A 17,212-nucleotide genomic window follows, 5' to 3' on the forward strand; every position below is an offset into this window, starting at 1 on the left:
AACTGTGGTAAACAGTGAACTTAATATGGAAACCCTACATACATTATGCCAAAGGTGCACAGAATGATACTTGCAAACTATCTTTAAATATTCACGTTAACCTACTCTTGTATAGGTTTTTGTTTATCAAGATTAAACAAAAGTTTAAGGTATAGAAGTTTACTTTACGGGATGATTTACATAAGATTCTATTAGAGATTAAAGGTAACATTTCCTTGTGCTAAAAAGTTTCTTTTATACTGGGTGTATAATTTATGGGTGAGATAAAGAAATTGATCAATAATCAATTGAAGGAGCTAGATGCTGTTTATCGTAACTTCTCAGACAAGTGTGGCAGTATGAAGTTAAATCACTATTCTGGTTTTTATAATGTGATTTCAGTTCCAATCATTCAGAGGGAAAAAATCTGCAATAAACTGTGCTACGATGAGAAGTGCTTTATTTCAGAGCCTTCTCTTGATTACAGCTGGAATGTCCTTAACTTGCAGCCCCATTTCTAATCCTATGGCTGATAGCACTACACAACTTGCAGTGGAGCTCTACCAAGTTCTTCATTGTTCTCCTAAAGAGGAGAACATCATACACTCGCCACTTGGTGTTGCTTTACTTCTTGGAACGGTGCAGTTGGGGGCAAAGGGAAAAGCACTTAATGAGATAAGACAAGCTTTGAAACTGCAAGGAAATAAAGATGGTGAGTATCGCTTGATCTACTGTCAGTCATGCTGTGTAATAATGGTGAAACACATAGGTGTGCTGGTGAGTGGCATTTAGTACCTAGCTCATGTCACATGACATGACTGTCAGGGTTTTGAATGATTATATCACTGTCACATGGCACTAGCTCCTTTTGCTAGATCTCATTCTCTTATCTTAAAATGCAAATAAAATATCAATCTCAAACTAATGAAGCTAACTAGTAAAACCGAAATGGATATATATGGAAATATCTAAGATGCAGAACAGGGTAGAGGACATTGGCCAGTAGCTACCATCTCTGATCCTCAGTTGCTTTCTGATCACGTAGACATTTCTTGCTCTCAGAACAGGTTCTTCCATAGCAGCCAGTTCAGTCACTGACATGGATACCATACCATGCCATCCTTACTTCTGTGCTTCTGCTGGCAGCGGCGCTGCCTTCAGAGCTGGGCTCCTGGCCAGCAGCCACCACTCTCTGGCTGCCTAACTTTGAAGGCAGTGCCGCTGCCATTTGTAGCACAGAAGTAAGAGTGTACCCCCCTACAATAACCTTGCAACCCCCCCTCCCACCACAACTGCCTTTTGGGTCAGGACCCTTACGGTTACAACACCGTGAAATTTCAGATTTAAATATCTGAAATCATGACATTTATGATTTTTAAAAATCCTATGACTGTGAAATTGACCAAAATGGACCATGAATTTGGTAGGGCCCAATACATTATATATGCAATTTGCATAGCACCTTATCCATAAATCGTCCCATTGAAGTCTTGAGATTACTTACGGAGTATAGTGCTCCCAAACATGAATTAAGAGTATCAGAATCTGGCCTAAGGGGTATAAGAAGTCAACTCCAGCCACTCACCCCTGGCTTCCACTTCCTTATTTATATTTAATATCATCTTAATGAAAAGTAATAGGAAAGTCATTACAAGTTTCAAAAATAACCCTACAGTAGGTAATTCTACAGTGAAAAAGACTTAAAAACATTTGTTGGCTAAATGATTTTAAAATTTGTACATTTTGTACAAAAAACACTGCATTTTTAACAGCTAGAAGTAGAAATAGTTGAAGCCCATGTTCAATTACAGGTTCCAAGAAATGTAGTAAGTCCATTTTAATTGCTTTGAATAGTTTTAATGCAATCTGTCCTAATAGAGATCATTGATCTTCAGATCAAATCCAATGTGTAAAGTATATTTTTAACATTACTTTGCAGCATTTTGTTTGGTACAATGGTCTTTTTCCATAGACTGCGAAGAATAATGACTTATCAAGGGACAGCTGGGCATTTATAGCACACTTGTAGATCTTCAGTGATTGACATAAATCCATTCATTCAAGCAGATGATTATTAACCATTTTTATTTTTTTAGAAAATACTTAAACAGACAAATTACTTAGAAAATGAAGTCTCTGACCTCTGCCATGTGTCATGCTGCCAGTCACTGGCAGAAAGGGATGTTTCCAAAATGCCTATGCAATGCAATATGGCACTAACAAAAACTAGTTAGAGTGGGTGGTTACAACACTGAATGGATTTCATATCTCCGTGTTAAAAGATGTGACACAACAGGAGAGGAATAGAATGAGCTGAGCCTGGGACGTAAGAGGGAAGATACATGTAAAAAATACAGCTTGCAGTGCATTAAATTATAGAGTTAAATGAATTCTGGAGGCCAAAATTCAGCCCTGATGTAATAAGTGACTTCAGTGGAGTTACTTCAGGAATTTATTTGGCCTGGGAACTATAAAAAATCAAATATGTAATCAATACATTGTGGATTTTAAAGTGTAAATACACTCGGTAGGGGTGCCCCATTATCCGCCCTCCAGGGTGTCTTTCAAATATAAGGTTAGCCTGAGCATGTGAAAGTGACTTCAAAAATTTTCTCTGACATGTTACCAATGCAGAAAAGCATACAGAGTCAGACACTTGGAATACTCAACTCATAGTATCTATTTAATTAGTGCACCAGTGAGATTCATTCACCCTGTCTTAAAATATATTTAGTTCATGCTTTGCTTATTCAATATTATCCTCTGAAGGAGCACGTAGGTTAAAAGAGCCAGACTTTGCCACCCTTACTCATGCTGAGTAGTACCTTACTCAGTAGTACCGCTGATTTCACTGGCCCTGCTTGTGGAGTAAGGTACACCCAGTGAGAGTAAGGAGAGGCATAATCTGTCTCTGCACTAAAGCTGGTGATGTGAATTAATCTTGCATGTGTAGGCTAATGCATGTTGTTCCTTATATAGAATATGTTTATACCTTTCACTCAAGAGGACCAGGAGAGAGAATGGTTGCAGTGGAGGGTGAAGGAGGTATGCATAGGAGAGTTTTGAGTGTGGGAGAGAACAAGAGGAGTTCCTTCTTCTCTCTCTCTACCCCCACTCCTTCAACAAGCAATCCTTGTTACTTTCAGAATTGAACTTTGTGGGGGTAGTATTTGCCCCCTTAGGGTTTTCCAGTCTTGAACCCTTTTGTTGTAGTTTACTTCCCTGAATCTGCAGGTGGTTTGTGCCACAAAAACATTTTTTATGACATTGACAGCGGTGGTTGGAAGAAGACTTAAAACCACTGACAGTTTTGAGGAATATCTAATTACCTTACCAGTTACCTTTACAAGGTAGCTTGGGTAGAAAGGGGACTATATTCTGGGGACGGGTTGGTGGTGGTGGTGGTGGAGGGTCTCTGAATCTTCTATTTTTTTCCAAATGTACATGCAGCATAAAGGAAACAATCAGAATATTGCAGCTCATTTTCAAAAGCAGCCTTAGTTGTACTGCACCTGAACCTTCAGGAGATTATGGAATGTATTTTGTATATGGAGAATGATGCTATTACACAGCTGCTTTATGTTCTTCAAATGAAGATGCTACTATTAACATTTATTTTCCTTAGGTGAAGAATTCTCTCTGCTCCAGACACTTTTCTCTGTCACCTCAGAAAAGAAAGAATTTACATTTAATCTTGCCAATGCCCTCTACCTTCAAGAAGGATTCATTGTAAAAGAACAGTATCTCCATAGCAACAAGAAATTTTTTCAGACTGCTATAAAACTGGTGAATTTCCAAGACGCACAAGCTTGTACAGAGGCCATAAGTACCTGGGTAGAAAACAAAACAGATGGTAAACTCTCTCTATACCTTTCATAAAATCACTGTTTGCTAGTTAAGTTCCTCCCCTTTAATGCCCTAAAATATATAGAATGGGTTTGTGGTTGCATCATTGATCTGTGACAGATATGAGACTTTGCAAGAAGGAATCTGGAAGTTAGTACCTTGTTTCCATTATAGCCTGTTATTCAAACCAGCAACTAACCCTTAAAAAGAGAAAAATACCAGGCTGTTTTCTAACTCTAATGATCTTCTTTTGATTCACAGTCATGTGAAGCATTTTTTAATAAAATTATTTAGTAGGCATTTTTACACAGCTACAGGTTTTGGGACACTGGAAATCATTACTCCTTGCCAAGTAGATGATTATTTAATTTGTTAATAACAAGTGCTCCATTTCTCACATTTACTGTAAATCATTAATGCATGTTAGTAAAATCTATTAATTTTTAGAACACTATCTATACAGCTGCTAAATAAACTCTGATGCTCCAAGCAAATATAGAAGCTAGCCACCAAAACCCCATGTCCAATGTGAAACATTCAGGCTTAATTTTACAATAGGGTCCACAGAATTATGTAACTCTGCCTATAAGCCCCCTCTGACCTTCCTTCACCAATTAATATAGTATTTTGTGTGTTATTCAGTTTGATAATGTTCCATTTATTTTATGCTGCTCCTATATTTTAACTCTGATGTGCTGCACATTTTTGTATTGACATCGAATAACTGAACCAAAGAAGTTGCCAGGGGAAAGCTGGAGGTTTTGGAAGCTGGGTATGGGACAAAAGGGGATTTTGGTATCCAGGAGCGATAAGTGGTGGGGGAGCTGCTGATATTCTGGAGTCATTTAGGGAATTGGTACCAGGGAGAGGAGATAGTTCTTCCCCTTTCCCTTTCAGACAGGTGGAGAGCTGACTTTAAATCTGGAGGCAAAAGGCATTTGAATGGCTCATTCCTTACCAAAGCAACTATTGACACCAACTATCTGCCCCACTGTACCTATCCTAATACCTGTGCTACATTCTACAACAATGGAGAAGCCCATTAGCTTGATATTTCTGCTAAAATAACAAGCAATTAAATTACCCAAATGTCATTGTTAACACCTCCTGTTAGATAATGTTGTCTGCAGACTCAGATGGACATTCTTACATTGCTTACACTCGATTCATAACATGAAGGTTTTCTTTATAAGGGGAAGATAAAAGTTCATTGAAAAATAAATCCTGCATTCTGGAGCAGAGCACTGTGACAATATCAAAATAATCTGGAACTCTGCAGGAAAGTATTATATTCCGTATTATACACAAAACCCTCCTAACATAAAGAACATGCTCTGGTTCCCATTTATGTCAATGGCAAAATCCTGTTCACTTCACGGGGACAAAAGTATAATGACAAACTACTCTCTAATGTCAGAGTGCAATAGGCTTTTTTTCAGAGTGTTATCATAACAGAATCTTTAAAATCACAGCCTGAATATTACATGCATGCACATTTTAATTGTGTTTTAGACTAACTGGTGTTTATAGTGTCTGAAAATTTTGCTAATGTCCTTTTTTTCCCCCCATAGGCAAAATAAAAAATATTGTTTCAAGTGAAGAATTTGGTCCCCTCACTAGGCTTATTCTGGTGAACGCTATTTACTTCAAAGGAGACTGGAAGCAGAAGTTCAGACCAGAAGCTACCTATGAGATGGATTTTACTAAGAGAGATGGTTCTGTAACTAAGATACCAATGATGCATCTTCAGCTGAGAACAAAGTTTGGTAATGTAAAATATGCATGTCTGTGTGGTGACCATCAAATCATATATATTGTCTTAGTGGTTGCAGTTTGCTTACTGAAGCCCATGGTTTTGTATTTATTCTAGGTCATTTTTCTGACAATAATGTGAGCTACCAGGTGTTGGAATTACCTTACAAAGGGAAGGAGTTCAGCTTAGTTTTAACACTTCCTTCAGAAGATGTAACTATAGAAGAAGTAGAAAATCTAATTACAGCTCAGCTGATAAAAGACTGGTTCGCTGAAACACAAGAGGAAGATGTAGAAATAAGCCTCCCTAGGTGTGTAATGTACTTCTCAGTATTCTTATTTTTCATTATCCCTTCTAATTTTCCATTATGGAAGCATTAGGGATTAAATACAAAAATAGTCAAGAAAGCCTACTGACATCAGGCCCTGATTCTGCTCCCACTTAAGTCAATGGGAATTTTGTCATTGGTGTCAGTGAACAGAGGATCAGATTGGACTTGATTTTCCACTACTTTGTACCTTGTGTAGACCTTTACACCTGTTCCAAGTAGGTATGAAATGCTATCGGATCAAAACTCTTCATTCACTTACATGAGTGGTGGCATTTTATACTCACTTCACTCTCTCTTCGTAAATGAGCCAGGCAAAATGAGAACCTAGGCTTCCTGGATGGCAGAGCAGAGCATGAACATTGGCTTGGAAGTGTGCCCTCATTTGGTTATTTTAGCCACCACTGATCTAAAAAGGTGCTTTATTAAGTAACACTACATAGACAAATTAAAGTTAAATTAAAGGTTTGCGCTATTTAATATCCACTGATAAATTCAGCTGCTCTCAATGACACTTTACATCTTGAGTTTTCGACCATGTAATGCTTCTATGTCTGGTTTCTTTATAATTTTAAACATTGTCTCTCTTGTTCAAAATAGTAATAGTACTACTATGAAACCCTTAGATGGTGCTTTTCATCCATATAGCTCAGAACACTACAATAAGTGGACAAGTAGCCTTTAACTACTTACTCACTACATAGATTAGGAAACTGAGGTACAGAGAGATTAAATGACTTGCCCAGGAGCACACAGCAGGGGGATATAACCTAGATTTTCTATCTTCCTGCCTCCTGATCTAACCACTAGGCTTGCTGCTTCCATTGATAATCATTTATTGACTGGGAAAATATTGATAGTTATACAATGAATCTCTTTTCTATACACTCTATAGGTTTAAAATAGAACAGAGAGTGAACTTACAAGAAACACTGCGCTCCCTCAATGTAACAGAGATATTTAATGGCGGCTGTAACCTTTCTGGAATAACAGGTGCAGTGATTAACAATTCTGATATTACAATTATGAAACTTTTATCTCTGTTTTCAGTTGTCATCACCTTTTATAATAATGTACTTTAACCATGTACTTTTCGGTATATACTCAAGACAAAACTGCATGTGCATGCATACACACATCCGTGCGCACACACAAGCAATTTTTCCTCCCATTCTACATCAGAGAACAAGGGGGGCTTATTCTTAGATTCATGTTAAATATGGGGAGCAAGTGAATTGTAATTTTGAATGTATAGAAGATCTAAGGTTTGAAGTTCATGGACTCCTAATTTCTGGAAAATGTTACACACACGACCCAATATTGTTTAAGACCTAGATTTCTCAGATCTCAGTGTTCCGACAAGACCATTTTCCTTATATTACATGAATAATATATTTGTGCATCTACAGACAAGTGTACATGCTATATTTTCAATATACAGTACCTCTCCTTTAGCCTAGACTTCGCTTCTTTGTTTCTTCACCCTTTAACTCATCAAACATTAATGGGAGAGTGGGTGGTGGTGGAAATCGCACATGTATTTTTTGAGAGTGGGAACTAGGAAATGAACATGGAAAGGGTCCTCTGATTTTAACAGTTAAGCATTGTGCATGAGCCTTCATCTCTCAACATAAAATGTAATAATTTATATATTTTCCCTTCAGAATCATCTGACATACACATTTCTAAAGCCATCCAAAAAGTTTGTATTGAGGTAAATGAAGATGGCAGTGAAGCGGCAACATCCTCAAGTAAGATGTGAATATTTTCTTTGCTTAGGAGGATAAACACTTATCACTCCAATGTATTCTGAACTTGATGCGAGTGGATCTTGAGTAAATGTTGGATGCAAATCATTTGGTGCACTTTTCACTCACGGTTCTTCCATTTCAAATTAAATTATTAAAATGCATGCAACAGGCATGGACTTTATTCCTCAACCCATAATTGGACATAAAAAAATCCAACCTTTACCCACATATTTGGCTATAAGTTGATATTTTTTTCTTCAGTATGCTTAGTCAAAGACACCTGTTCTTCCAAAATAAATGATTTTTAAGGTAACTTTTACAAAATGAAAGGCTCAGCAATTATTTGTATTCATGACTTTGTATCAATGCAGGTCATGCAAATCATTGCACTATTGTTATTTTTAAACAGATTTTTGACACTGTACTTATTCTGATTTTCAGTATGTTTTCCTTGTCCCACTTGCCCAAAAGTAAGCAAATTTTTAAAATACGCATGCCTATGCATGAGTGCAAGGGAGATAGAGGAAGGACAAAAAGATCTAGTGCAATGTACCTTGTGTAGTGAGAAATCAGAATCTCATGTTTGCTCTTCTTTAATGCAAGTCATAAGGAGTCATAGCACTGTCAGGGCCCCTGATCCCATAACATGGATGTGAGGTTGGAGTGTGGCTATGTTGTCATCTCCCCAGCCTCCTTCCACACCAGAAGAGACTTTCCAAGGCTAGCTTTTGGGTAGTTATATACATTTCACTCTGTGTGTCATAAGGTGCTCTGCTCTGCACACCACCAAATGCCTTGGCAGCATTTTAATTGAGTCCGTCCTTCATAGGCACAATGTCTCTGGCCATTATCTAATCCCTAATGTTGGGTGGAGCAGTGACTGCTAAAGCTTCTGTCAAAGCCTGTATTTTCATATTTGGTTTCCTCTTCAGGAATTGTTTTCTAACTGTCGTGTAGGTCCTAGGAAAAAAATACACCTTGGACTATTTATTTTTAGGGGGTTTTAATTTAATATATGTTTGGTTTAGATTTTGAACACACACACTAAAAACACAGCTAACAAAGTTAGGTAATAATAGCAAATTCTGCATCGTGTACCTTCATGGACCGTAATGCAGTTACTCTTGCTGTTTGTTAGTGTATGTGAGAGGAGAATTTGGTGCATTGTGTCTCAACTCAGCACTTCGTGAAGAAGAATATTGGAAGCAATCCGCTTGCTAGCAGCTATTAAATGAATTCATAGCTCCCAGACACACTACTTGAAAGTGTTCTCTATATTAAGTACTTAATAAATAATCAGTCCCTGGATTGAACAACGCTAATTGAATTACATAGTGCATATGATACTTATAACACTATCTGCAGGAAGTCAGAGGTTGCTCTCACACCAAATATACCATCTATTATGTTTTTTGGTTCCTGTCTGCATTTTCTTTCCTCCCAAGTGTTTCTTAAAGCCTAAATATCCCCTCTCAGTTTTTGCATTTACTTTTTTCTGTATCAGAAGGATGATTGTTGTAACATTAGGTATTTTGGTAGAAAGTTATTGACTGGCATATGCACAGATATTACAGTGATGAGGGGGGCATCTTCGTATCAAAGCACCTCAAAACATTAACTACCCCCACCAAAATGCCCAGCCTTGTGACAACCATTCCTCCCGTTAAGGCCTGCTGAAGATGGTTCCCTCTGAGCTCATCAACGTCACTCTCAAAGTGGCTAATGAGTGATAAAAGGCCCTGTTCTGCAAAGGCTGAGTTCTCGGTCTTCTCAATTTTCCCAGCTGCTGCTGACCCAGGAGCAAAGGATTTGAATTCTGCTCCCTCACACAGTAACAAGTGCTAGATTGCTAGGCCCAGCCTGTTGGCACTGTAGTTGTATGACACTGCATGAAAAAGTTCATCTTGTCTTTATGATAATTTCTGCTCTAGCTTTTAGGAGTGGCAAAATTCCATATTGGCTATGGGCTGCTCATGAAGCCCTTTGTAATGGAGATGATTTACTGTATCTAGCAAGGATGTTAATATGAAACAGAAGATAACCTGATTTTATTTTAATGACAGTCTTGCAGTATCGTATCTTAATTCTTAACCAGCCCATTTTCAGTGGTAAACCATTGTTCTTGAGCACATATATCACTGTTTAAATGAGTCATTTTAAGCCTTCAGTTTGACAGATGCCTGCTAGGAAGGTAATAACTATAGTTAAAGAATATAGTTACAGTATTCTATTCAGATGAGTTTTAAAATGAAATGCCACATCTTGAGCTGAAGAAGTTAGTCTCAAGATATCTCCAGCAGGTTATTATCTTAATAGTTTGTGCTAAGTCCTCAAAGAAAATGTCATATGACAAAGCAGCTGTATAATAGATGAGTGATTTGTTCTTGTAATTGTGCAGTTGTCTTTATGATTTATAACTAAAGAAAAAATCCAGTTAAAATGCATTTGTCATTTGGTAATCAAGAACAGCAGTTCATCCAGTGTGTGTGTCTCAGTGAAAGGCATTTTACATAGATTTATCACTTCTCCTTACTGCACCCTATACTAGACACCTGACATAATGGGACAACAGTCTGATCTGTTATAGCAAAATCTCTTCTGTAAGAATGACTAATATTTCTAATCTGTGATGTAGAAATCCAGCCCAATCTCCATGGCCACAGAAGGCCTCTGGTACCAGAATGGGTGGGGGGAGGTGACTGGCTGTATGGTGCAGAGCCTAGTTTTGCTTATGCTTATGCTCCCTACACAGTGGCTCATCCAATCCCCTGGACGTTAGAAAATAACAAAGCTGTTTCAGTCATTGGCTTCAGGTAGCTCCTTTCCCCCGCTCCACACAGGGTGGCATCTTAGCAGCTTCCTCACCTTCTTTACTCCAAAGGCACTCCTCCCAGCACCCAGACCTTCTGCTTAAGCTTTGTGTTGGGCTAAGGATTTATCCTTAACAGAAAGTCTATTGCTTTGTGTTTGTAGGCATGCAGATGGCAGCCATCATGAGCATGTCACATTCCCAGTTTGTGGCTAACCGCCCATTCCTATTTATTCTGAAACATAATCCAACAGGTAAGGTTATTGCATTTACACTCCCTCTCCTGGGATTTTTCAAAGGGGTATGTGTCAGATAGCCACATCTTGGGCTAGTGCTTTCATGGGGAAAATATGGAAAATAAAATTAAGAAAAAAATGTTCTTGTTTGTATTTAAACGTTCCTGTGCAATATCTGCAACTCAACCAGGACCACACATTGTACTAGTGCGGGGGAACAAGGAAGTGAAATGGACTATGAAACTTCTGATTACAAATAAAAGTGAAACTGATTAGTCGGACTATTAGAGATACAAGGTGGGTGAGATAATATCTTTTATTGGAACAACTTCTGCTGGTGAGAGTGACAAGCTTCTTGTGTAAGCTCGAAAGATTCTCTCTCTTACCAACAGAAGTTGGTTCAATTAAAGATATTACCTCACCTATACTGTATTTCTAATATCCTAGGATCAACACAGCTACAACAACACTGCATAGTCTGACCATTATCTAAGATAAGTGAAATGCAAAAAGAAAAACAAAGAGTAAAAAGAAAACTAAGTACTATTAATAAGGAAATTAGGAAAGCTATTGGTTTGAATGTGTGTCTCTTTAACAAGGTCTGTAAATTTCACATATATTCACATTCAGACCATTCTCCGTCTTCATTTTATCTTTTCACATGTGTGTTTCAAACTCCAGGCCTGTCAGCCTGATGTGGCTTTAATCTATTAATCCAGACCCCACACTGGTTGAAAATTCTTCAGAATTTCAACTTTCTTTACCTGTTCTCTGCTCCTCACAGTCCTTATGTCCTGTTGAGCCCCACTGAACTTTAGATGAGCAGCCATTATGCCGGTAGGCCTAGCTTCAATCTCTCTGAAAACAGTTTTCAGAATAGCAGCCATGTTAGTCTATATTCGCAAAAAGATAAGGTGCCACAAGTACTCCTTTGAGACTAACAAATTTATTTGAGCATAAGCTTTTGTGAGCTACAGCTCACTTATGCTCAAATAAATTTGTTAGTCTCTAAGGTCCTACAAGTAGTCCTTTTCTTTTTTCAGAAAACAGTGGGAGGTGGAAGCCAATTTTATTCAGGGCAGCTTCCCTTCCACATGCAGATAGGTTGTAAGGAAATGGCAGCCATCTTGCTAGCTTCCGCTCCATTGACAGGTAGGAAAACACCCAATGTCACAATAAGATTGTGAGATTTAGCACGGTTGTCCATTCAGCCAGCACGTCTACTGGTCAGGGACTGCTGCTTTAGTCTCTTTTTTAGTTCAATGTGTCAGGGAGAGGGTTCAGAGGGGTCAGCTTTCTTATCAGTAATCCCCTAGTCCTGCTCGTCCCAGAGCAAGGCATAGGTGAATCTCGGGTGGGTAGGGGGACCCAGTCTCTCACTCCTCCAGGTTCTAGCCAAGTGTGACAGCACAGGCTGATCTACGCTTTGCCCACCTCTTGTTCACCTTACTGTGGGCTACTCCTTACCCTACCTGATGTCTCAGTTTGGGGCGTGGCTGCTGTTTGATTACAGTCCTTTGCTCCAAACCCTGAGTCTCAGGGCTGACGCATGCAGGCAACCCTTTGGTGCCCTGTACATGGTTCTCCCTGCCTCTTGGGTGATGTCTCAAAGAAGTGGGAGAAAGATTCATTGCAAGACCTCCTCAGTAAAAACTCCTCCTCCTGGAAATGATTTCTCTCCTCCCCTCTGCCTGGTTGCTGGAGCTCTTTTTATAGTGCTAATTTCCCCAAACAAATGCTTGGCAGTGCCTGAGAGGCAGCACTTTCCTGGTTCAGTACTGCTCCAGCCTTTCACCTGCCTCCACCTTAGTGAGAGGTTTGTAAACCCCATCACACGAAAGATGACAATACTGCTGATGTCAATTAGCAGCAGTGTAGCTGAGAGCAGAATTTGGCCTAGTATGGCCAAAAGGTATCCTATTCATCTCAGTAGGATATTACCTCTCAAATCTGCTGACTAATAAATATCAACATTAACTATTTAACTGCTGATCACTTCAGCAGAAATATTCACTTAGCATGTATAGATAGTGGTTGGATGTAGGCAGGGATCAATATAGGAGGACTGGACAAAGGCAGTTGGCATTCCGCTTCATATACATCAATTTTAAAAGTACACTGCTATAAGCAGTGGAGTATGTAGTGCTTTCACTTCATTTCCTGTCTCTTAATGCTTGTCCTCTGAGCTCTCTACCTCTGCGCACTCCCCACCCCCGCAAAGGGTAGGGGCTCAGAGAACAGATACCATTCTGGACACAGAACCCAATAAAGAGCTGAATTTATGGTAGTCCTAAACATGGTTTTCATTCTCCACCTCCTCCACCCATCAAGTGGTACTGAATGCAACATCTAACTTTGCTAACTAAAATATTAGTTACTACCTAAGTACCATATTTTCCCCCTCAGTCACTTTGCAAAACTTCTAGACATATATGTGTGGCTTGAGAGCCGTATATTGCCCTAGCTTTGTAGCCCTGACCTAAGCGTATTAATTAAAAAAAATGTAATTCAGCCATTTGCACAGAATGAATTTGGCACCCCATTCTAATGATTTTGGAGAAAAGTTTGTTCATGGAGGCTAATACAGTTATTTAAAAGTTGGGCATGACAGAATCCATAAGTATCTTTTAGATAAGCTTTGTGTATGAAACTATTGTTTTGAAGTTATGTGAAATCAGTTTGGTTTTAAGAATGTTTTATTTTTAAATAGTAAGACTCCCTAATCCTATAAGTACTAGGTCCAGCAGAAGTTTTAGGTCAGCTTTTGTATTAATATTTTAGCTTTAGCTCTTTTCAGATCATTTTTCTTGATGTTTTCCTTTCTACTGGTCATCATAAATGATTCTACTGAACTAAGATCCTTTAAACCCCTTCCAAACAAACAAAACAGAACACTTATTTTCCAGAAATATTCAAAGCTAAGACCATGTGTCCGTCCCCCCCATGCATAGGAGTCAATTGAGGAAGACCAGTTTTGATTTTAACCTTTAGGTAGTGCAAATTCCTTAGAACAAATACATTTCATAAATTCCATGAACCAAAGGAGCATGTGGCATTGATGCAATGGGAAATCAGAACATTCAAAATAAACATTTTTGATCTTATTACCACATAGCAGCAGTTATTGGTTATTTTGTATTACAGAGCCATATGATGGCAATCAGCACATAAAAGTGTGTGGGGAAGGGAATACCGGGGGAAAATTCCTCTTTTTTTTTTTTAGCTCCAACTTTTTAAACAATGTGTTTAATGAAAATCTGTTTTACAATCTGCGCCAAAATTAAAATGTCAAAACTAAATCTCTAATTAAAGGAGTATCTAACATGAGTGACAACTCATTTATAGGAGATGATAATGGCTGCCATAAAAGAGGAAAAATTACTATTATTTTTAACAATTACACAATCAGTAGTTTGTTATAGCAACTTTGGAAACGAGTTTCAGGAAATCTGTCATAATGATAGGCATTTGAAGACCTATATAGGCCTGATTAATGCCTGACCTAAATAGGATGTATGGGCCAAATTATTATTTTGGAATATTTGGATCAATTCCCTGTCTTCTGATGAAATAATCCCCTTTCCTGGAGGCTGCTATACTGCCCTTCCCACATACGACTTGTCTGAACACTCATCCTGGAGAGAAGATGACAGAGAGAATAAATCACACATGACAGAGGTTAATTATGTCACTTAATCTCTAAAGAAAGGCGTTCAGATATTACAGTGATGTGGAGTGATAGGCGAACAACAGTAGCTATCACAGTTAGTGAACACCAGTCCCAGTCATGTAACAGGAGTATTAACCTTCTGTAACTCTGAACCATGTCAGAAGTCAGCAAATTAGGTTCAATCTCTTGAATATACAGTACATATAGCACTGGTTAAAATACAAAACAAAAACAAAACAAAACTTCAAGGACTCCCATAAATAGTAAAAAACAGGGACTGCTGGGAGAGGAATCTAAATATATAAATAACTCACATATTTCCATTTAAAAATAAAATTAGAGAAGCTCAAATGTGCAAAAATAATAAATAAATAAAAGACCCAATGTAGGATCAACTTGAGAGAGTAAATTCGAGATGGATGGCCAACAGGAAAAGCCATGTTTATCGTGAAGATAAAAAACCCTATTGAGACCAGGAGAATAAATTGTTGTGCAAGATAAGATTCTGGATAAATAACATTATATCATAATACTGCATAGCATGGGGACAAAAATGCTAAATACAGACACAGCAATGTGAAGAGATAACTTATCTTGGATTACAGCATTCATATAAGGCCAGAAAAGGTCATCCAAGTTGTAAATCTTCAGTGAATTCACATGCAAAAGAACCAGTGAAGCTACATGGGATTTTTGGCAAAAATCTCTAATTAAATGGGAAAAATGACATCTTACTAATGGACTACTATCTGGATTTTTAAAAAGTTTAAGCACACTGCATAACAAATTAATGTTCTATAAATGTCAAGGAAGCAGGGTCTGCCATGGATGAGAACCAATGCCTTTTGATTGGCCTCTGAGGAGGAGATGTAGAGGCAGCTCTGTGAAAAGACTTCCTCGCCCAGAGCCAGATTTCCATTTCAAATCTGACACTTGTCCTGGGTAGCGACTTCACTGCAAAGAGAGACTTCCAACTGGGGAGAAAAAATGGGATTTTACCATGTATAATACTAGAGTCAAACTGAAATGGCCTTTGGAAATAGCAGGAAGTCACAAGGAGATTAGTTCCTGAGGCAAAGTAAAAAATCTTTAATAATGGTAAATTATTCCGGTGTGTGTGCGGTAAAATTCCCTAGGGTTGGTAGGCTGAGTTATTGGAGTGGTCAGCAAGTAAAAGGGAGAGACTTGAGGCACAGTAGGGCATATATTGTAAAAATGTCTAACCCAGGGGTAAGGTTAAGATTTGTCACAGAGGTTATGAAAGTCATGGCCTCTGTGACTTTGAAGCCTCCTTGACATTTTCCGTTTCAGCCTCATGCCCTGGGGTAGCAGGGGCCTCACAGCTCCCAGCTGCTGGCCCCAGAGGTCTGAGTTGTCACAGGTGGCGGGAGCCCTTGAGCTCTGAAATGCCAACCCTGAGTTGCTGTAGGCAGCAGGGACCTGGAGCTCCTGGCAGTTAGCACCCCCCACCTTATTTTTAGTAAAACTCAGACAGGTCATGGGCTTCTATGAATTTTTGTTTCCCATGACCTGTCCATGAGTTGTGTTAGTGAATTCACTTCAACACAAAAACACAGACTCCATTGAGAAACTGCAGAATTGGAATTAATTAGCAAACTGGACACCATCAAATTAGGCTTGAATAGAGACTGGGAGTGGATGGGTCATTACACAAATTAAAAACTATTTCCCCATGCTAATTTTCCCCCCTACTGTTACTCACACCTTCTTGTCAACTGTTTGAAATGGCCATCCCAATTATTGCTACAAGGGTTTTTTTTAAATCCTGCTGATAATAGCCCACCTTAATTGATTTGTCTTGTTAGGGTTGGTATGGCAACCCCCATCTTTTCATGTTTGACCGACCTATCTACTGTGTTTTCCACTCCATGCATCTGATGAAGTGGGTTTTAACCTGTAGCGATGGGACGACCCAACTACTTAGTCTCTAAGGTGCCACAAGTACTCCTCATTCTTTCCATCACAACTGACCATAATAAAATCTCTGGTACACAAGAAAAAAAGCAATCACAGTTACAGAGCTACACATACACCATTCTGTACATGCAAAGAAAGTATGATACAAAATAGTGTATCTTAAGTACTCCAAGCCATACAATTGTAGCTTAGATATAAATGAAATTTTATATGTTTAGCATAGGATTTCTTCTTCATACAAATAATAAGGGCTTGCAGGATCAGTTTGGCCAGATAGGGGAATAGATTTTAATGTTGTTTGTGTCATTACATTTAACTCTGACATATTTTCTATTGACAGGGAAAAGTAGGAATAGATGAAAAAAATTATGTTCTTATTCTTAATAATTGGTACTGAAATCCACACTAATGATTACCAGCAAACATATATAATACTCTTTAAATTTCTAGGTTCAATTGTGTTTATGGGAAGGCTGGCAAATCCTGACATTCAGAACACAAGGAGAAGAGATATGGAGTCACTATAATCATAACAAAGGCAGAAAAAATGTAATGTTCTAAAATTAAAGTCTGATCATTATTGCAGCCAAACTTGATGTTTTTCCTTTTCATTCTTTCAACGCTTGAGCATGAAGAAGTTTGAAATTTCAGAATAAAAATGTTATTTGCTTAGTAGCTGATTTTCTGTCTTCACAAAGACAGAATGATTTTGTGTTCCTTGCAGAGCCTATAGTAAGATGACTAACAACAAGATTTCTTTGTAATGTGTGTATATTAAAACATATGTAATCTAGTCACTTCTCAACATATATCTAATTCTCTGTGTTCTCAGCTTCTTGGAATGCGAAGAGGTAGTCTGATCTTATCCTCTGATGGAAAGGTCTTATATTAATTTTCAGACA

The 17,212-nt window shown here is 38.3% G+C and overlaps 2 protein-coding genes across 3 annotated transcripts in view; both read left to right on the top strand.

Annotated features, from left to right (window-relative positions):
• The window catches only part of WDR49 (WD repeat domain 49), an 86,992-nt gene extending 83,263 nt beyond the window's left edge, over nt 1–3,729 (top strand). Inside the window, exon 20 of one of the 2 annotated variants that reach the window (XM_038417633.2) lies at nt 3,605–3,729. The gene's annotated coding sequence lies outside the window, so the exon portion shown is untranslated. Of the gene's footprint in view, nt 1–381; nt 514–3,604 lie in introns of those variants that run through there. The other variant, XM_043492503.1, reaches the window with a different exon arrangement.
• On the top strand, nt 427–16,901 carry SERPINI2 (serpin family I member 2). The gene is made up of 8 exons (XM_038417641.2): nt 427–691; nt 3,605–3,832; nt 5,397–5,591; nt 5,696–5,888; nt 6,802–6,899; nt 7,571–7,657; nt 10,631–10,720; nt 16,761–16,901. The coding sequence occupies exons 1-8, from the start codon at nt 427–429 to the stop codon at nt 16,835–16,837; spliced, it is 1,233 nt and encodes a 410-aa protein (XP_038273569.1). The 3' UTR covers nt 16,838–16,901.
• The last annotated feature ends 311 nt before the right edge of the window (nt 16,902–17,212 follow it).

This window comes from Dermochelys coriacea, chromosome 9 (assembly GCF_009764565.3).
Source record: "Dermochelys coriacea isolate rDerCor1 chromosome 9, rDerCor1.pri.v4, whole genome shotgun sequence".
Lineage (NCBI taxonomy): Eukaryota > Metazoa > Chordata > Testudines > Dermochelyidae > Dermochelys > Dermochelys coriacea.